General features: G+C 41.0%; 1 protein-coding gene across 4 annotated transcripts in view; it reads left to right on the top strand.

The window, feature by feature from the left end:
- WDFY3 (WD repeat and FYVE domain containing 3) overlaps positions 1-18449 on the top strand; it is a 165002-nt gene extending 146553 nt beyond the window's left edge. For all 4 annotated transcript variants that reach the window (XM_051619236.1, XM_051619234.1, XM_051619235.1 and 1 more), the window contains 13 exons: positions 572-725; positions 3387-3478; positions 3808-4020; positions 5094-5241; positions 6299-6453; positions 6895-7053; positions 8319-8498; positions 9585-9767; positions 10341-10437; positions 11498-11833; positions 12871-12982; positions 13311-13508; positions 14572-18449. In XM_051619236.1, the coding sequence (XP_051475196.1) occupies positions 572-725; positions 3387-3478; positions 3808-4020; positions 5094-5241; positions 6299-6453; positions 6895-7053; positions 8319-8498; positions 9585-9767; positions 10341-10437; positions 11498-11833; positions 12871-12982; positions 13311-13508; positions 14572-14692 (2148 nt within the window). In that variant the 3' untranslated portion in view covers positions 14693-18449. The remainder of the gene's footprint in view (positions 1-571; positions 726-3386; positions 3479-3807; positions 4021-5093; positions 5242-6298; positions 6454-6894; positions 7054-8318; positions 8499-9584; positions 9768-10340; positions 10438-11497; positions 11834-12870; positions 12983-13310; positions 13509-14571) is intronic.
- Positions 18450-21220: the final 2771 nt, after the last annotated feature.

Below are 21220 nucleotides of genomic sequence, written 5' to 3'. Positions count from 1 at the left end.
TCAGCAGACAAAAAAAAAAGCAAATTGTATTGTGAAAAATACTTGCTCATCATGCTTTTTTTGTCTGCTGTTGAAGTAATCAGTTGTTTAGTTTGGTACTGAAGGTGTTGACAGATTGTTATTTTAAGCCAGTATGTCTATCCAAAGAGCCATTTTAGTACTGAGTGTTAAAAAAAACAAACGCAGAGCCTGGAATCCTTCACCAGTTTGATGGGTAATGGGGTTTGTAACATTACATGACAAATATTTTCCTAGATAGAAGCCATAATGCAAAAAAGATTTGTGTTTCTTTGGAAGTGACTGAACTTTGAAATAGGACTAGATTACTCTCTTCGTAAAATTCTGTATATCTCTAGTGCTTTATGTTTACTGTTGTTGTAACAGTTATTGTTACAATGTTATGTACTGTTACAGCAAAAAGTAATGCAGCTGTTTAAATCCCTTGTGTTTGAACATGCTGCGTTCTCCAGTGTCTTTATTAGGCAGAGGGTGCTCTGATTTGCCCTCTTGGCAAAATCTGCTGTGCTGAGAGATGTTCTGATGCTGATGTGCTTCTCTCTCTGTCCCACAGGGCGGTCACTTTGACCTGGCTGACCGGATGTTTCACAGCGTGCGGGAGGCCTGGTATTCAGCATCGAAGCACAACATGGCAGACGTGAAGGAGCTCATCCCAGAGTTCTTCTACCTCCCTGAGTTTCTGCTCAATTCCAACAATTTTGACCTAGGTAAACAGAGCATGACAGTGTTGCTATGGGTGAAAGAGCAGTGCCAGTCTGACATGAGAAGAGTGTCTCATTGGGCAGAAAAAGATCTGCTTAACTGCATGAGAGAAATTATAGATGACTTGCACGTTCTGATGTTTGCATCAGAACTGCTGTTGGTATTTCCTGATACTGTGTGTTTATTCAGTGTTATATCTGAAAGTCTGAATGATTCGGAATTCATTGTTTCATCAGGAAGAGTATATCAGGAATTCTTATTTCCTCTCTGGTACCTCAGATTTATTTTTTTCAGATTTATCAAATTTGAGACATATTCTCAAGCAGTGAGTGTTTATTTTAAGAAGTTGTCGAACCTAAGTCAAACGGTGACAACAATTAATGCAAACTGTGTTCTGAGAATTACTGAATAAGGATTTTTGTTTGGAGTGGCATGTTTTAGTTGATTTTTTTACCAGCTCAAAATGCAGGTAATTATGATTTACTTGGAGTTTCTCTGGTTTGTGTTTTTCCTTCACATAGCTTACTACTCCATTATGGTGTTTACCTACTTTTTTTGCATATATTTTAAGCACTGCAAAAATCTGTTGGACAGTTTTCACTTTTAGAACTTTTCTCTTAAAATATTCTTAAAGGTTTTTTTGAAATGTTGCAGTTAGGTTTTGTGAGAGTGATTATTCGACAGGTGTCAAATTTCACACCTCTTGGCCATAGGAGATACCTGTTCCTTCATATGTATGTCATTCTCAGTGGTGGCATTAAACTTTTTTTCTGAGCTCTGTGCTGTGAATCTAATAGCAATCATAAAGATTAGTCAAGTCATAGGTTTTAATGGCCTCAAATACTGTATTCAAAATGTATTGTAAGAGATCGGCAGCACAGCCTTACAAAGGCAAAACCAAAAGAACACCATGCAAAACCTCTCCCAAGTATATTTTTTGCAGAAGTGTGTAGGTGTTACTGGAAAAACATTGAGGTCTTGTCCACTTAGCTCCATATCTGATAGTTTTGCAGTATGACTGTCAGAGTCCTAGAAATTGTCCATTGAGCTTTTGGAACAACAGTAGAAAAGGTTTGTTATGAAGAATTGTCCAGGACTGTGTGATAGTTCTGATTGTGCTGGTTTGTAGCAATCCCTCTCTCCTTCTTCCCAGGTAAAAAGGGAGAGAGGAAGACTCAGAGTCTGGTGATGCAAGCAATGTTTCTGTTGGAGCAATGTATTTAGTACTTCTGTATCCCTGTGAAGTCAGAAATTTGTTGGTGTGCCTCTGAGCTAATACAAAGCGCAGAGCTGTCTCTTGGCAGCAAGCAACAAGGGAAGAATATAACTGGAAAGTCACAGCAAATACACTTTTTAGTAATCACAACATACCACTGTTCAGAGTGGGAAGGGGGCTGTCTGGGACCCAGATGAATGTATGTGGCCAGACCATGCCCAGGGGAATTACCAGGATCCTTGGGAGTGAAGCTGGTGGGGGGGGATACCAGTTAGCTATTCACTGTTACGAAACTAACGTTTAGTGTGCACTGCTGTGATGTGTAGCCATTCTTGTGGGTAAAACTATTCTATTCCTTGATACAGAATCTTCGTACTGTGAAGAAAACTAAACCTGAGATGAAGTGGTGTTCCATCAAGGCTTCTCAGTACAGTTTGCTGTTACACTGTCTCATACTAGGATTTTTTGTCTTCAGATTTTACTCAATTAACATGCCATTGCCATATACATACTAAACAGATGCAGGAAATCGTATCCTCTCTTAAACTGGGGCTAGCACCTTTATTCCACTTTTCCTCATAGAATGAGAATAAGGAAGTCAAAAAGAGATGAGAAACTTATACAGAGCTGATTCCTTGGGGTGTAAAATGGACAGCTGCTGTCGTAGCAGTTGCCGGTAGCAGGGTTGGCTGCTTAGATTCAAGCTAAACAGACCAAGATTCTGGTTGTGCAGTGATTGCAGAAGGCTGTTTCACTGGGTGTTGTTTTAATCACAGAATCTTAGGGGTTGGAAGGAACTTCGAAAGATGGTCTAGTCCAACCCCCCTGCCAGAGCAGGATCACCTAGAGTACATCACACAGGAACTTGTCCAGGCAGGTTTTGAATGTCTTCAGCAAAGGAGACTCCACAGCCTCTCTGGGCAGCCTGTTCCAGTGTTCATTGTCTTTCATGTACTGCAGTGGGTCTTTCCCATGATAGTGAGAGAAAATCAGCAATTTACATAGAAAAATCAAAACTAAATCATTTTCCAAGAGCACTTGATGGGGAATCAAGGCTTTTGAGTTCAGACTGTACATTATGAAATTGTGAAGACTGAGGAGGAGTAATCTAATTAGCGCCTCTAGCTAGAAGAGTAATGTTTGTTTTGAAGAGTATATGCTGAAACACTATCATCATCTTCAAAAATCTTAGCAAGGAGTATTTTCATTCCTTCTCCTGCGAGCAATCTTAAGTGAACAACAGAGGCAGAATTTTTCATGTTCTATTGCCTGACAATTAAAAATGACACCACATTTTAAAGAAAAGTCTGAAATGGCTTGCCTTGTAAAGGAACAGTGTTAGAATTTGATAATTTGTTAAGAATTTTTTTTTCACCATTGCTGTTGCAGTGCAGTTTCAGTGCTTATCTCCAATTTTAATTTTTTTTTTTTTTTTTTTTTTTTTTTATAGGTTGCAAACAGAATGGCACTAAACTTGGTGATGTAATCCTCCCCCCATGGGCAAAAGGAGATCCTCGAGAATTTATCAGAGTTCATCGGGAGGTAATTTGCACTTTTAATCATGGCAATAGAAAATGTTAGTTGTGACTTCCCACTGCATATGAATCTAAGCTCAATTCAAGCAGTCACAGCTAGTAGCCAGTCCATGAGTTCTGGGCTGATGGCTAATTGTTGCAGAGGTCTGTAGAACTGTTGTTTTCTTCCCTTCCTTTTTGGCTAGAGAGTACAATGAGGCAGGACTTGCTTCAATGAAACATCAAAATGTAACAAGAATGTGTCAAAATATGGTTTGCATTTTTCTTTGTGGCAGGTGGGTGAACACAATTGATGACTGATACAGCAAGTTTTAATGCATGCCCTTTGAATTACAGGCTCTGGAATGTGACTTTGTGAGTGCACATCTGCATGAGTGGATTGACTTGATCTTTGGCTATAAACAGCAAGGTCCTGCTGCAGTAGAAGCTGTAAATGTCTTTCACCATCTCTTCTATGAGGGGCAAGTGGATATCTATAACATCAATGATCCATTAAAAGAGACAGCTACCATTGGTTTCATTAATAACTTTGGACAGATACCAAAGCAGGTATAACCCCTTTGTAGAATTCTAACTTACCAGATGACACACAAATTGAAATATTTTAATATAGAATGGGGAAGTCTTGTAGGAGTGAAACTTCCTGGGAGTGTTTTTCCATAAATATTCTTGCAGTGATGTGAAATAATACGCATTTCCATAGTAAATGCAACAAAGATCAACGCTGGACTTTGCCTGTGAGATTAGAAATGTCTTCCTCCTCCCTCCCCCCACCCCAGCCCTTGCAATCTTAAAACAAAGGCAAAATGAATTACGGTTCAAGTCTAAAACTCAGCATTAAAAAACCCAGGTACGTTTTTGCTGCAGAGTCAGAGGGGAGCAGTTGAAGTGCAATTTCTAATTAGTGCTTACTGTTCAGGTATTTTTAAGTTATCCAGTAATAAAGTAATTTCTATAATAACTTATGCTTTCTTTCTTTTACACCAGTCTCATAGTGTTCTGCAAGGCTTGGCCATCATTTATTTGAGGAATCTTTTGGAAAAAACCCTCAAAATTTAAATTAGCAGGTTGTAGGACAGCTATAGATAAGGAGCTATATAGTATTGCTATGAGTCTCTGTGACTTTCCACAGGAGATCTAGGGTACACTGACTCAGAGACATGGCTGCTATGTACTTTTTCACTCCTTTGCTGCATGGAGATATAACATGACGACTACATCATCTTTATCCCATCTCTGCCACCAGTGATGCCCCTGGTAGTTCTGTGTCCCATTTTAAAAAGTTGTGCTGTAAAACATTTAAGAGATGGTGCTGCATTTGGAAGAAGACTCTGCCGTATTCTGCAAGGGTTCTAAGATGCCACAGCCTGGGGGTGCAGAGCAGAATGAATAAGCAAGAGGAACAGTCACTCAAAGGAGAAAGCAGGGTTTTTTCTCACTGGACCTGGTGGTTTTTGAGATCAGTTGTCCATGTGAACGCTGTATGATGTGCCTTCTCTATCCATCTTCTCATAGCCCAGACATTTGCTGACCTGCAGAATTTTTAGGAGGTTAATTGGACGTACTGATGACCTTGTGCTCTTGTAATTTGTGGTGATGATTAATTTCCTGATGAATTTCAGCTCTTTAAAAAGCCACACCCACCAAAGCGTGTTAGAAGCCGGCTGAATGGAGAGGCTGTAGGAGCCTCTCTGCCCCCTGGTTCCACAAGTGACAAGATTTTTTTCCATCATTTGGACAACCTACGGCCATCTCTTGCCCCAGTGAAAGGTAAACTGTAAAACCACAGTTATTATTGCTATTACTCTGCCAGAGTATTCAGAGTTTCAGCAAGATCATCCTTATCCATGTTTTGCTTAGTTATAATATTCTTAACATTCGTACATTTGTGAGAAGGACAAATTTGAAATATCCTAATGCTGTGAAATTATGTTCTTGGCTACCTGGAAAAGTACTTGGGAAGTACAAAATCTGTGCCAGTTCTATTTGTTTGTTTGTTTATTTATTTATTTATTTATTTATAGAGAGAGAGAAAATTTGCCCCAAACACCTCTTTAAAGTTTTAACTCAACAAACAATATTTAGGATGCATTTCTTTGGGGCCTGCAGTAGCCTCAATTTTTGTAGCAGAATTCATTATCGCAGTGCCAAGATGTACTGAGAAATGTTGGTAAGAAAGGGTGTTGTCAGCAGCTGCAGTGAGATAAAAAAGGTGGTTTTTTGCTTCATACCTGACATAGGACTAACAAAAGTCCGTAGTCTGTGAGGCAGGTAAATGCTATACAATGATTTCTTTCCTGATAAATGAATCTATGCTGCCTGCTGTAAAGAGAGAAGGATGTAATATTACACAGTACATTGCAGGGCTACACTCACAGGAAACTAGAAAACACTAAGGTATATTTGCAAAGCCTGGAATTTCCATTGGAAAAAACAGGTAGGACACCACAGGCCTCTATTCAGGAATGTAGTCAACATCACATTGACATGTTGGAATCGATACCAAAACCGTATTTTTACTTGGACTGAAAATGATATGATCACTTTTAATGACCACAGACATCTTGTCTGAAGAACACCTGGTGCAGCATCACAAGTGGGACCAGAGCTATCTGTGATTCTTGGCATATTCCCAACATTACTGATGGTGCTTAGCCCTGCATTTTTTAGGAATATAGCAAAAGTTGCCATCGTTGCAGTTGAAACAAAGATTTTTGTAACATAGCCAGTGCAGGGATCCTGCTTTTGCAGAGCATCAGGTATTTAACAGGATCGGATAGTATTTGTCTGTGCTAGCAGTAAGACATAACCTCATCTTCTCTTTCAGAGCTCAAAGAGCCTGTGGGACAGATCGTGTGCACGGATAAAGGCATCCTGGCAGTAGAACAGAATAAGGTTCTCATCCCACCTACATGGAATAAAACTTTTGCTTGGGGCTATGCAGACCTCAGCTGTAGACTGGGTACCTATGAGTCGGACAAGGTTTGTAATCTAGAATTTGTGTCAGTGCAGAATGTACCAAAACCAGTGGGTACTAAGTAGTGGAAAAAAAATCTTAATAGTAATCTGTTTCACACATGAATGAAATAATCATGTAATGTGTATGTTTTATTGTTCCCTGTCTGGTGGTCTTCATCAGAATGCTGGCAGAATGACAAACTCATTAATGATTTTTTACCAAGTCTATAGAAAAAGTGAATTAATTAAATCTATGCAGTTAAAACTTATATCTCATGTTCTCTCAGGGGGCATCTTATGGAAAAGGCTGGAATTGCTTCTGTTTGAGGAGAAACTGCCTAAGGGGTGGCAGCAAAATCTTAGTTACTTAGTGGTCCAGCATGCAGGGTGACATTCAGGTTTTTATTCTTATCCTACCAAACACTAATCCTGCAAGTAATCCTTCTTTGTTTTCTTTATTTTTAGGCAGTAATTGTTTATGAATGTTTATCAGAATGGGGTCAGATACTCTGTGCCATTTGTCCCAACCCCAAACTAGTCATCACTGGAGGAACAAGCACAGCAGTGTGTGTGTGGGAAATGGGAATCTCCAAAGAAAAAGCTAAAGCTCTCACACTGAAACAGGTAAAATAGAATAAAGATGCCCTTTACATAAATTCTGTTACAAGATCAAAGGAATTATGAAATGGGTATGGCTCACATAGTAAGCTTAGACTCAGCAGACCTTTGGAAAACTGAGTAGTACTGAACTGCACTGAAAGTGTGCAAAATCCATGTTTGAAGTTGCATTATTTTTTTTTAAGGACAGTTGATCTCCAGGAGCTCTTTGGAGAGACGAGAGGTTTGATAGAGGTGGTAAAATTGTATAGGTGTGTTTTGTGAAATTGCCTACCTTATTGTAATGTTTTATATAAAATACCCCCATCTGAAGGGAGGACTGTGAATGAGATTGTCTTAAAGGTTCATTTTCCTCTTCACATTTTTTTTAGTTTACTTTTTTTCTTAAGAAATGTTTCAATTTAAATGACATTTCAGTGCCAAACTTCACTCTTTCTGACAGTGATGTTTGTGGAGCAGTGTATATGTGTTCATGAACACCTTAAGTTGTTCTTGCTTCATTAACTCAAAACATCAACTTTTAATCTAACAAATGAGCACCTGTACTTAAAAGTCAGCTGCTGCTAGGTGCTGAGTAAGTCTTGTGTGTTTACTAAAAACAAAACAAAACCAAACAACCAAAACTACAGAACACATCCACAAACAAATAAAAAAAACCTTAATTTCCTCAAAATATTCTAAAAGCTGTGTATTGTTGTTATAGTCAGCTAGGTTGGCTATTCCAGAGCCTGTTCCATGGTTGGGTTAAGCAGGGTCTAATACAAGGAGATGTTTGTAGTTTTCCCTTCCTTCCAATTGACTTTGCCTTTTTGGTTTCAGCTCTTTCTTGTCTCATTTATCTTTTCTCAACAGAAATTTGTATAGGAACCATTTTACATTTACAAAGGATTTGTCTTTTCAAAACAGCATTTCAGGTGCAGCCTGGAACACATACTGACCCTATAAATAGGCTACCAATGCAGATGGAGGATGCAGAATGGGCTGGAAATTTCCTTTGCTTTGTTTGGGGTTTTTTTGCAGAGAAGACTGTGTAACATTAGAATCCTGAAATTTGGTTTTGTGAGGGTGCTTTTTAAATGGCAAAAACTATTACTCCTATTATTTTACATTATGAAAATAGTTGCCAGCTGAATACTTCTAAGTCAGTTGCATCTTCTGATGGTATATTCATGCTTACATTATCTGAATCTTTTCATGTAAGTGGGTTTCGTGTAGTATTTTTTGTATTCTCTTCTGATTGCAGCTTGCTCATCCTGACTGTTGTTTTGCAGGCATTACTGGGTCACACTGACACTGTCACGTGTTTAACAGCATCGCTAGCTTATCACATAATTGTGAGTGGATCACGGGACCGCACCTGCATCATCTGGGATTTGAATAAACTCTCTTTTCTAACACAGCTTCGAGGTCACAGGGCTCCTGTTTCAGCACTCTGCATAAATGAGTTAACGGTAAGAGCCAAACACCATTCACCAGTGGGCTGTGGGAACAGTAGCGAGAGTCAGGAATTGTTAAACTGAAGAAAAACAAACTAGGTTATTCTGTTAGTTTGGCAAAACTTGTGTATCTTGTCTGAAAACTAATTAGCTGTTTAGGGAATAATTTGCATCTTTTGTCCAGACACTTGGGTTTATTCCTTGCAGAGCAGCTTGAGCTCAGAAGGGCTTAATAATAATGCCAGCAGCAGTGTAGCTGGTGTGGAGTTCAAAGTGGGTTGTCAAACCTGCCACAGAACCTAAGGAAAGATATTTATATGTGACCTTGGTTCACTTCTGTTCTTTTACACTTAATTTAAAGGAAGCAGAAGAGACCTTGGATGAAACTGCAGTGACAATCGTAGCAGAAACAGACATATCCTAAAATCTTGTTTCCCTGTAAGTTAGAGGTTGCCATTTGTCTGGCTCCCAGGCACATCAAAGAATTTGCTTGAGTTGAAACTTTATGTAGCTGGTCCTTCAGGGCTGGATGGGCCTTGTTGCAACTGGAGCAGATGTAGCAATTGAAACCAATACAAAACAGGGCTATAATGCAAGGAGGGGGTAACAAGTGGGACAGTTAATTAGCTGCTATTAGTCTGGTGGTTGTAATGCTGCCAGTATTTTAGACTGCAGCACCTATTTCCCTCTGCTCCCTCTTGCTCTCTTCCCAATAACAAAGCAAATTAAATTGAAGGTGGTGCATGTTTGTGAAATAGAGCAGAGTCAACCATGAGCAGTCTTTGAAAACTGAGAAGGGAAAGTACTGCAAATACACTGTTAGATTGTTATGCTGTGAAAAGGGGAGGAATTGGTCTATTTGTATGCTGTAAATACCAAAAATACGTTGCTACCAAGTCTGGTTTTCTATGATTTTTTTTTTCTTAAATGCATATTGTCCTAAAGATTTGTTTAGGTGGCCAAACTCAGCTTGAATAGAACTTCCTGAAAAGTGCCAGCCTGGACAACTGAACTTGACTTATAAATAAACCTGGCTGATATTTTTGCTGAAGAAAACCTGAGACTTGTATTGAAATATGGATGTGCTCATTGTCTTTGCAGGGGGATATCGTATCATGTGCTGGCACTTATATTCATGTATGGAGCATTAATGGCAGTCCTACTGCAAGTGTAAACACTTTTACTGGCCGAAGCCAGCAAATAATGTGTTGCTTTGTGTCAGAGATGAATGAATGGGATACCCAGAATGTCATAGTAACGGGACATTCGGACGGAGTTGTCCGGGTAAGTACAGGAATCCAAGCAGGAATCACTGCTTGGAAAAATAAGACTATACCTTTAGAAGCAGTAGTAGTTAGTCATGACTGTCCAACACAATGTCCTAAAAGCAGTCCTCCTACACTCTGGTGTTCTACCTGAACAAATAGTTGTTCAGGAAGGAGGGAGTCCCAGCTGGGTAAATGATGCTTTTGGTTCTGGAACCAGCTGTACTGTTTCTGCACTGTATCCTGTCCACAAGTTAGATGGACATTTAAGATTCATGGAAAACTCCCTCAGTGAGCTAGCATTCCTATTCAGTCTTTCAGTTTTCTTACTCCTTTTTGATGCAGCAACTGTGATGTGTAACTAGCAATAGTCAGCAGCATACATTTTCCTTCCCTTCTCTGTTTTGGACACTTTTTGGTCCTCTTATAGTATGTAGCCCCTAAAAACAGGGCTCAGCAGGGAGACATGACCTGCCTCTTGTGCTGCCAGTGCAAATCCACAGTTCTAATAAGCCATCTTAACTCCAGAAGTAGCTCAGAACAAAGCTAAGAGTTTGGCATGTGCCACTTAGCTTATCCCTTTTCCCTCCAGTTCTGGCGGATGGAGTTTTTGCAAGTACCAGAAACACCAGCTCCAGAGCCTGTGGAGATGCTGGAAATGCAAGAGGATTGTCAGGAAGCACAAATAGGTATGTCTTCTGACACGTATTTTGTATTTGCTTATCTGATCTTTGCTATATGTAGGTAAAATCCTGTGGTTACAGAGTGCAGAATGGACAATGGGGATTTTGTCCCAGAAGACAATAGATATGCAGTAGGCATAATAAATAAAGCACCTGAGTTCTTTGTTCACCACCTTGCTTATGCTTCATACTGCTCTGAGTAAGAAAAAATCATGCCCATCATAGCTTTTTTTTCTGTGAAGACTAAACATGTCTGCGTGTGGTGGTTTTCTGCTATTGGTGAACTCAGTGGATGCTACCATGTCCAAAATTTAGATATTTTTTTTATTATTATTATTGTTGTTGTTGTTATTATTTTGAAGTGAAAGTGTAGCGTGACAGCAGTATTTAAAAAGTCTACTGATGGTAGAGCATGCTGTTTAGACAAGCAGTGCTGGTCATCTGATTTTGTCCTGTCAAAGGTTTTCGTCTGTGCTTGAGGGGTGTTTCTTTTAGGCATCTCATCTTCCTCTTGCCCTTTTCATGTTGATGTTATGATCTGGATCATTTAATACTCATTGTTAATTACTAGTGAACTGTATTATATAATTATTATTATAACTAAGCTCTTTTTTTCCCAATGCTATTAGTAATATACATCTGTTTAGCAGTTGCTTTTTTGTATTAACAAAACCTGTTATTAATAAATCTGCATCATGTTTCTCAGTCCTTACTTGTGTCAGTTTTGCTGAAAGGGAGCAGGATTTGGTTTTGTGAACTTGAGCATTTTTGGAAATGCTACTCATTGTGTCTCATAGTCTACTTCAGACAGACTATTGTAGGAAACAGCTTCAGTTAAGAATTGCTCTTTTCTGACAGACCAGTGCAAAAAAGATGATTAGTGTGATTCCTGGCAGGAGCTGAATCTCTGCAAGGGCTTTGAAATGCCTGCATGAAGTTTCCCTCTAGTCATGCTTCTAGTCATGCCTGTTGGATTGTAGGCAGTGCAGGAGCAGCAGCAAAGGGAAAAGCTCAGGCTATAAGCAGTTTTACTTACAGCATCTTCTCTCCTGTTGGATGAATCCAGGGCAGGAGGCCCATGAAGAGGACAGCAGTGACTCCGAGGCAGATGATCCATGCACAGGCCATGCACAGGACCCAAAACTGCAGGAGAGCCAGAGTCAACCAAGCAGCACCAGCCACAGGCCTAGGTCATCATCAAACAGAGCAACAGCTGCATGGTCAGCAGACAGTGGCTCTGATGACTCCAGACGTTGGTCAGACCAGCTCAGCTTGGATGAGAAAGATGGCTTTATCTTTGTGAATTATTCTGAAGGACAAGCAAAAATGCATCCCCATGCTCAGGTCAACCACCCACACCCTAGCCATGCTGAAGCACGGCACTACAGCAAGCTTAAACCAGGTAAAAGAAGTTGGGCATAATTCCTCTGTCAGGTATATTTGCTGTCATCATTGACCCATGAGACAGTCTCTCTCTGTCTATGCAGCTTTGAGCAGAGTTGGTTGATTCCAAATTCCAAAGTGGTCAGTGAAGAGAAAAAAAAAAAAAAGTACAAAATTTTCATGTGGTTCAAGGTTTTCTTGAGAAGTTGAGTTTACTCTGGTCAGCAGCTAAGCCACTCACGACCACCACCACAGCTCCCTACCGTGGCATGGTGGAGAGAACAGAAAGAACAAAAGCAAGGGATCTTCTGAGTGAAGTCTAATGAACAAAGGAAAGAGGAAGATGAAACAAGTGATGCAAAGGCAGTCACTCACCACCTCCCACAAGCAGAATGGTGGCCAGCCAGTCTCTGAGCAAATGGCTGCCTTCCCAAAAACCTCTCCTCTCAGTGTTATGGCTGAGTATGATGTTACAAGGTGTGAAATATTGCTTTGATCGGTTTGAATCAGCTGTCCAGGTTGTGTCCCCTCACAATGTACTGCACACCTCCAAACTTCTGGCAGGGGATGGGGGGCAGGGCAGAGTGGGGAAAAAGAGAAGACCTTGCCACTTGGCCAGTACTGCTGACCAACAGCCCAAGCACTGGTATGTCATCAAAACTGCTTTAGTCCCATACCCAAAACACAGGATCATACGAGTTTTTATTAAGGAAATCAATGACAGTTGGAAATCTGAGTCTGGACTTTAAAAATAAAGAAGCTATCCCAGTCCTGTCAGGCTTTGGTACAGGGTTTCCCTGCTTATGTCACCATTATCTGCAGTTCCCAACTGGAGGCTCTGTACAAGGTTTTGTATCCTCTCTTCCATGCATTGAGCAGCAGCTGAAAAACATGTTTTTCCTCGGTGAAAAACTTGAGTCCCAGAGGGTTATCCCTGGGGGGGGGGAGATTTTTCTTTCTGCAAAGTCACACATCCATATGTGTTGGGGGAGGAGGGAACAAAAATGAGAAAATGCAAATTTGCTTTTTCCCCTGCTACTTCCCACTCATTTCCAGGATACAGATGGGAGCGTCAGCTGGTGTTTAGAAGCAAACTAACTATGCACACGGCATTTGATCGCAAAGACAACGCACATCCAGCAGAAATCACTGCACTTGGCATCTCCAAGTGAGTACTTCCCAAGTGATGGCTTGAAATGTTTTTATCAGGAAGCAGTATGGAGCAGCTCTACTGCTGTTCTCAGGTGCTTCTGTTCAGGGAAGCCTTGTTCAAGGACTGAGATTTAAAAAACAGTGAAATAAGTAGAATTGTGCAGCTGCATTATGGTGCATACAGTGTTGTTACAACTCAATTGCTCAGACTAATCTGTGTTAGTTACAATGCTGGTAGTTTAAATGACCCTATTACCTTTTCCAACACATAAAATCAGCCATCCTGTGCTTGTGCGTTACTGTGCCAGAGTTGTTGCAGGAACGCTTTTGCTTTTTTCTTTCAGGGATCACAGCAGGATTCTTATTGGAGATGGTCGAGGCAGAGTGTTCAGCTGGTCCGTAAGCGATCAGCCTGGCCGGTCTGCAGCCGATCACTGGGTGAAAGACGAGGGGGGAGACAGCTGCTCAGGCTGCGCAGTTCGTTTCTCGCTCACTGAGAGGCGCCACCATTGCAGGAACTGTGGACAGCTCTTCTGCCAGAAGTAAGCCAGCCAACCAACACTCTCCTTTGGGCTTTTTTCCTTACAGAATTTTAGGCTGGGTAAAGCTGTTGCATGTCAGAAATCTGCTGAAAGACTGAGGTTGCCCTTACCGAAAGAGAAATGGTGAAGAAAAAACTTCAAAACACTCAAAACTTCTGGGGAGGAAATAGAAAAGACAGAGCAGCCCCTTTATAAATCCAGTTAGCAAGACAGGTATCAGGAGAGAATCATAGAATGGTTTGGGTTGGAAGGGACCCTCAAGATCATCTAGTTCCAACTCCCCTGCATGGGCAGGGACACCTCCCACTAGACCAGAGCTTGCTCAGAGCCCCATCCAACCTGGCCTTGAACGTTTCTGGGGGGCAGGAGGGAGAGGTATTCACAACTTCCATGTGCAACCTGTTACAGTGTCTCTTCAGCCTCATAGTGAAGAATTTCTTCCTAATGTCTAACCTAAATCTGCCCTCTTCCAGTTCAAAGCCGTTAGCTACTTGCAACTTTGACAGCCTCCGTATTGCCCATCAGGGAAAAACTCTAAACAAATTAACTTAGCAGAGAGAGCCAAACAAAAAACCCACAAATTTTTCCAGCAGCTAGTTTTTCTTGTCAGTCTACAAGCAACCAAGTCAAAACGTAAACTGTATGCATGACTGTAAGGATGCTGATTTAGAAGCTAGTAGCATGCAGCCTCAGACAAGAAAATGTATGACACAGAGGATGTGTGAGAGCTTCCCTTACTCAGGAACTGAGGTGGGAGGCTCTTCTCTGGTCCACTGGGTCAGAGGCAGTATTTCTAGTCTCATCTCTGTAGCTGTACTTTGAGCCTAAACTGGTGACAACAGCTATTTCTAAGTTACTCTTCCTAAAGAGTCATTGCATTGATTCTGTGGTGATCATTCAAGTTAAATTCTGCTTCTGCCGCACTGCATTGCATTTCTCTGTCAAGATAATTTGGAAAGTTTTCTGATATTTGAGGTTGTGATGGTAATTTCCACACCTGGATAGAAAATGACCAGGTTGAGAAAGGACCTGCGTTTACAACGCTGTTTGTTTTCCTTTACAGGTGCAGCAGGTTTCAGTCTGAAATTAAGCGTCTGAAGATTTCATCGCCAGTCAGAGTCTGCCAGAACTGCTTCTACAACCTGCAGCATGAGCGGGGCTCAGAAGAGGGGCCCAGAAATTGATGGACTCCTAGCAAACTGGAGACCCCATCTCAGCCCTCCTGTCACTCTGAAAAATAGTGAGATTATCAAGCAGTGATTAGAAGGGATTAGAATATTGTCTGTTTACACTAAGTTTATACTGAGTTTTAAGCACTAAAAGTAAAAAGGGATCGTTGAGTTGATTTGTGTTGACAGATGGTAAATGAGGCTAACAGCATAATTAAGTGAAGAGCAAGGCCCAGGAAGACATGATTAATAACTGCAAATCCAATAGAACCGTCAACCCCTAAACCTATGTTGACGTTGCTATCAAGAAAATCCTCAGTTATCCTAAATACCCATTCTTCTCTTGTTTTTGTAGAGCTAGTCATCTTTATCAGGGGGAGGGGGAGGGGAAGGCTTTTTAGAAGATAGTTGTAAATCTGCCTTCTTCGCAAGCAACTGTGTATATTGTAAATAGGTATAATGGCCTTTTTATCTAAATATGAACTTAACTGCCTGTTACATGGGACTTCAGATTAACCGCTATACTTTGTGTGGCATCTTTATCTCATCTATCAATTTAAATACAAATGTTTAAAAACAAACAAACAAAAAACAAACAAACAAAAACAAAAACCAAACAAAATTCGAAGGCATTATGTGTATTTCTGTTAAAAATCCAGTCTGTGCATGTTTGTTCTTTCCGTTGCCCACAGTATCTTAATTTAAGTACAGATATTCATAGAATTACATGGATTTTTTCAAAAGAAAACATTTTTGAGAATAGGACTTGGAGTATTTTATTCCAGCTGTAAGATAACCAGGAACTAAATTGTACACTTGTGTTGCATTTTATACCAAACTATTTACCACCTCAGTGTTGTTCATATTTAATAAGGCCTCTTTTATACATATGTCGGAGCTGCAGTTTTGTTTATTACTTAATGTTCCTTAGCAGCTGATTCATGCAGTGCAAGAACCAGCTTTTACCTTCTTTAGTCAATAGCAATTGGCTTGCATATAGGTACAGAATGGATTCCTTCTGCATAAAACTTAACCGCTGTTGTCCTGTAGCTTGTTTGCAAAAAAACTTTTGGAACAATAGGCATTGCTCTAAAACAGGGTGATATTAGTCATGTCAGAAATACTTCTAAGAGCTATCTTCATGTTTCAGCACATGGCATCAACTTGAGGACAGCAGTAGATTTCCATTATGGTTTTTAAGTTCCAATATGAATTTAATTGCAGTATTTTTTTACTACTCTTGTTTATTTTGCACTACATGTGGGATGAAGTAGAGACACTGATATCCACTGGGATTGGTACATGTGCATTGGATAGGCCCATGGACTTAATTTCTGAACAAAGTCTTGCCAGTGGGTTTTTGGTTGGGCTGGGAGGGTGGGGGCCAGACAGGTGTTTGGTTTGGTTTTGGTTTTGGTTTTTAATGTATGTGTATATATTTTATAAATGAGTGACAAACTAATCTAGATCTAGGTACATTCACAATTCTTTTAAATAGCAGTAAGGATATGACCCAAACCAACAGAAGACAGGTGGCCCTGCTTTTGACCCGTTAGTACTTCAGAGAGTGTCTTCACTTGAGCCTATGAGATTATCCTTCACTTGGAATTATTTGGGTAGACTCTAACCCTGGGACGGCAAATGGTTAAAACCAGCACTGTCCTCAGAAATGCACCACTGAAAATGCCAGATCAGCTGTGGTGGTGAGGGCTCCTTCCAAAAGGTCTTGGCCATTGCAGAGACACACCTGTCTTCTCTCGATTTGAGCTTCTAGCAGTGAATAATTTGTTAATCCTCACCACTTACTATTTACCCTGGTATCACATGTTTATGCACTGAAGGTTAAATATGTATTTTGATACATGTTTGTTTATTATGTATGTGCTGGTCTGTAAAATGAGATATATTCCTGTTTCAGTATATATACTAGGTCCCCAAATGAACAGAAAGGCTTCTTTAGAGCCCTTGTACACTGTTGAGCAAATGCAGGTTTGTTGAGATTAGCTGACCCAAATAGATCTCTTTGGATCCAAAGATCAAGTAGCCATGCTGCATGGCTGCCCTGACAGATTTGTACCTAAAAACAAGAAGAGGTTCTCAGTAAGCTTGTGCAGAGCACTGGAATTTCTGTGTTCAGCTGTTCTCTCTAACGTTGCCTTCACCCTTCCCAAAATGATGCAAAACCAGCATAGTTCAGAAGACAGGCTAGTGGCCTTAACGTTTTCAGTTTGAAGAAAAGGCTATTTTAATAACACTGGGTCCACAGAGTTTTCTTCCCCTTGCCTCCAGATTTCAAATCAAAACCAGATTGAAAAAAAAGTCTTCTTTTCTATGGGCTGCAACTTGTACAGCCACATCATTAAACCCTAATAATAACAAGGTCTGTGGCAATAACACTGAAATAATACAAACACTAAAGCAAACAACTTGCATGTAGTACTAATGTGAGGTCACAAAGCTAGTGGGCCAGCAGTGAAGAGGTAGTAGGTGGGGTTCAGCTACACAGGCGCTTTGTACAGGTCTTGTTCTAGGCTTTTGATGTTCAGCAGCATACTAAAAAACCCAAGGTCATTACTCTTTACAGATCCTGGAGTGCAGACATTAGTCTCAATTTACATTTTGCAAACCAATCACCACAGCCCTTTGGTTTACTTCTTTAGATGCGCTGTTATGAATGTCATGTTCTTGTAGGAGGTGGAGGGGAAAAACACACCTGCTTGTAATTCCTCTGGCAGCTGGTGCTGTGGGCAGCTGTTTTGTTCACTTGGGAGTGGGTTTTTTCCATTTCTTTCAAGCTTCTAGTGCAAATACTTGCTTTGTTTTTCATGTAAAGATCTGTTGAGCAAAAATATACTCATGTACACTAACATTAGTAGACTGTATTCTCTGCAAGTACCTCACATGTCTTCTCCTTCCTTGTTCTTTGTAGTATTCTTATTCATGTACTCCTAACATTTGTATGTAGTGTGCAACTGTTATGTCATGCTTATGAGAGGGGGTTGGCTGCCTCCAGCTGACATTCATCAGTTCAATAGCAAAACACTTTAGATAAGTTATTTTGCACTTTCTTATGTATAAAATTGGTAGAAACTTATATTTGCTTTGTATCATTTAAAGACTCCTTTTGTTTCAGTAAATGAACTGTGTATAAAATATTTATGCAGTTAAAACTGTTTTTAGAAAGTATTTTTAATTTCAGCAAGTTTGGTTACTTGTTGCATGAGTATTAACACAGCTGACTTTTTGTGTCAGTGCAATGTATATTTTTTTTGTCCTGTTATTAACTTGTAAGCCCTAGTTAAATGGCCATTTATTTGTACAGCATCAGGAGTAAATTGAAGATAACTGGCTAAGACTGGAGTGTGGAATTTTGTACTATATTGCAGAATCCAGTATCTGTTTTTTGGTGGTTACGTAAAAGGCCTGACGATTTACTATCTAGTGTGCAATCTGTGATATCTGAATGTTCATTGTATATTTGTCTCCAATGCAAAAAGGTAGAGTAACACAACTACAACAATACATGATTAAATGCAATAGTTCAGGTACTGAAGTATTTTTTTCATTTCAAATAAATACCTGCTATTTACCACCAAAAAGCTGCTTTGCATTTGTTGGAAAGACATTTGCAGGAGAATAAATGTTTTTAACATGGGAGTGGTAACTAATGAGTAACATGTTTCTGTATCATGGGAAGGAGTAAAATTATGTTACTTGTTACAATTTCACTTTCTGAACATGAGTACAGTCATCTACGATGATGCATGTGAAATTGTGTGTCTTTGTTTATTCTTTTTTACTTTATAAGTGTTATTGTAGAGTGTGAAGCCAGCTACAGTTTGACAGTGTGTAGAAGAATAGGCTGTACCAGTATAGAGAGAGCCGACAGAAAAGAATTAAGTCATGCACAGTAAGGACAGTGGAACAGAGATAAGTATCAAAAAACAATTTAAATCATCGTCCCTGAGGAGAGAATGACTGCAGGAATGACCTCAACTTATCTGGTGAGAAACAACCTAAGATTCCCAAATATTGAAATATTGAAATATTTTACCAATTCTTTGTTCCATTTTTATACCCTTTTCTGTGCTGGTAATGCTAAAGAATGGGGGTTTTCATACTGGCTAACAGTTTTCCTCTAACTAAAAACCAGGCCTTGATGCAGTTGGGACTACCATGTTCCTTGGCTGATGAGCACCAGAACTGACACTGCAGTCTTGGTGATTTCTTTGGTTGTGACATGTGGTGTCACATCTTGCCTACAAAGTGTGCTGCAAAGCCTCGTCTCCTCAGTTTGTGGAGCCTAATGGAGGGCATTGCCCAGCTTTGGGGAGGTGAGCCAGCCTCAGGGAGTGGTTTTGTGGCCCTTATGTGCACTCAGCACCCCAATGTGCACGTGCTCCTTTCCACCTCTGCCAGCCAGTGATGTGTCCAAACCCTCCCTTCCACAGGTCTCTGAGAAGTCTGCCTTGATTAAACAAAATTGCCTCCTGAGTTTTCTGAGTGGGTTGTGAAGCCAGAGGGTTGGGTGCCATGGCTGGAACCCAGCAGGCAGAGCTGCACTGCTGCCTCTGGGTCCCTTAGGCATGGTGGACAGTGGAGGTGCCAGGACTGTTCATGGGAAAGCAATGGGGGCCACAGTGCTGACTGATGTTATGATTGGGAAAGTGCAATCCCATCCCCTGCTCCTTGGAGCACAGGCTTTAGTGTTGACATTAAGATAGTGCAATTTAGAGTCCCAGTTGCAAATCAGGCACTGGGAGAGTTACTTTGGCTCCTTTCTGTCCAGACAAACAAAAAGGGTCATTAATTAGGAAAGACATAGCCTTTTGTAAGGTTTCTGCCTTAAACCTGCATCCAGGAGAAGGAAGAAGGGTGCCCCATGAAGTTCATGGCAGCTCAAATGTCAGTATTGGACCCATAAAATCTCCCAACGAGCATCAGACAGGCCAGCAGCCAGTTTTGAAGTGAAACAAGACAGTTGGTGAGTGACAGGGCAGCTCACTGCAAGTGCACCAGCTCCTGCCAGGCAGACGCACCCCCCAGGGCCAGGTATTTCATTTAGCAGCTAAACTAAATGGCCATGTCTTCCAAAGCATCTGTTGGGAGTTTTAGTTGTTCACAGAAGGTCTGGAGCCATCTGGTTTTGGCAGGGGGGTGGGGAGCTATTAAGAACTAAAAAATGTGGCATTTCATTCTGTGATAGTGCCATAGCTCTGCCCATCATTACCAAATTTGTGGCCATTTTGCTGTGACCAAATTGTCTTTCATCACTGTTGTAGTGACTTGGACATTTCAGAAAGGTGAGATTTGAAGCTTGAATTCTAGGCTCAAAGTGTTGTGTTTTGTTTTTACTGTTGTAAAAAATGCATATGTGTTCTTAAGGAATAACTGGCTGTGGAACATGTCTGTCTCCATGTGAGGGCACAGTGTGGATTTACTGGCGTGGTTGGTGTGCCACACTATGTAGAGGACAGGGTAAAGTGAGCATAGGAACGGGACTAATGTGTTGGGAGGCAAATCCTGCCTTCCGAGGGGAGTTGTGACTTTGCACACTGTTAGTTTTCCGAAGTGTGAACATCTAGGGAAAGCACTGAAGTCTTTATTACGTGGGGGGGAATGACAAAAAAAGATGGAATGACCACGTTAAATAAATTTAAACCAGGCGGCCTAAAGACAGTTATAGCTCAAATCCAGACAGTTTCTCAGGTGCTGGGCCTTTGGCTGTCCCACCAGCACCCTCCCCTGGGAGGAGGGACTGCTCCCTCCCCACTTCTGGTGCTGGGCTGGGCTGAGCCTCAGGGAGGTTAGAGTGCTGCAATGCTGGGCAAGAGTATGCTATAAATGTAAACATTGATGTATGGTTTATGTGTGTGTGTGCACATAGAGCAAGTCCCTTGCCCAACAGCAGTGATGAAAGCTTGGTGTGATCAGCCATGACCCCTGCCCTGGGCAGGTAGGCTGGTGGGGAGGTGTTGACACAAGCTTCTCTCAGCTCTAGGAAAAGCTTCCAGCCCCTCTCAGGGGAGCAGCTTATATGAGTGCCCTATGTGAGAGAAAGGACTGCTGTTATTAAAGCTTGGCTGCTCTCCCAGTGCTCTCTGATGAAGCTGGCAGGGGACAGTGCTGCTGGGACTCAGCTGCCTTCCTCTCCCACAGAGATGCATGAACTAGCAGGTCACAGGAATGCTTGTAGCTCCCTGGAAGTGCTCAAGGCCAGGCTGGATGGGGCTTGGAGCAACCTGGTCTAGTGGGAGGTGTCCCTGCACATGCAGGGGTGGAACTAGATGATCCTTTAGGTCCCTTTCAACCCAAATCATTCTGTGATTCTATGATGACCTACAGTGATTACTATATGCTTACCACCATGGGATATGTGCATATATCTAAGAGCTGATCATCTCCAAACTGAGCCAAGAAGTGGATTTGCCAACACAGGGTAACAAAAAATGAGGCTCTTTAGTCCTAAAAGGAAAGGCTGGGGCTCAGCTGTAGGAAACTGCTAAGCTTTCATTGAAGTCAAGGCTGCTCCTTTCAAGGCAG

Source organism: Apus apus, chromosome 4 (assembly GCF_020740795.1).
Source record: "Apus apus isolate bApuApu2 chromosome 4, bApuApu2.pri.cur, whole genome shotgun sequence".
In the NCBI taxonomy this organism is placed as follows: Eukaryota; Metazoa; Chordata; class Aves; order Apodiformes; family Apodidae; genus Apus; species Apus apus.
Note: the sequence above shows the minus strand (reverse complement) of the source record. Positions and strands in the feature narration are given on the sequence as shown.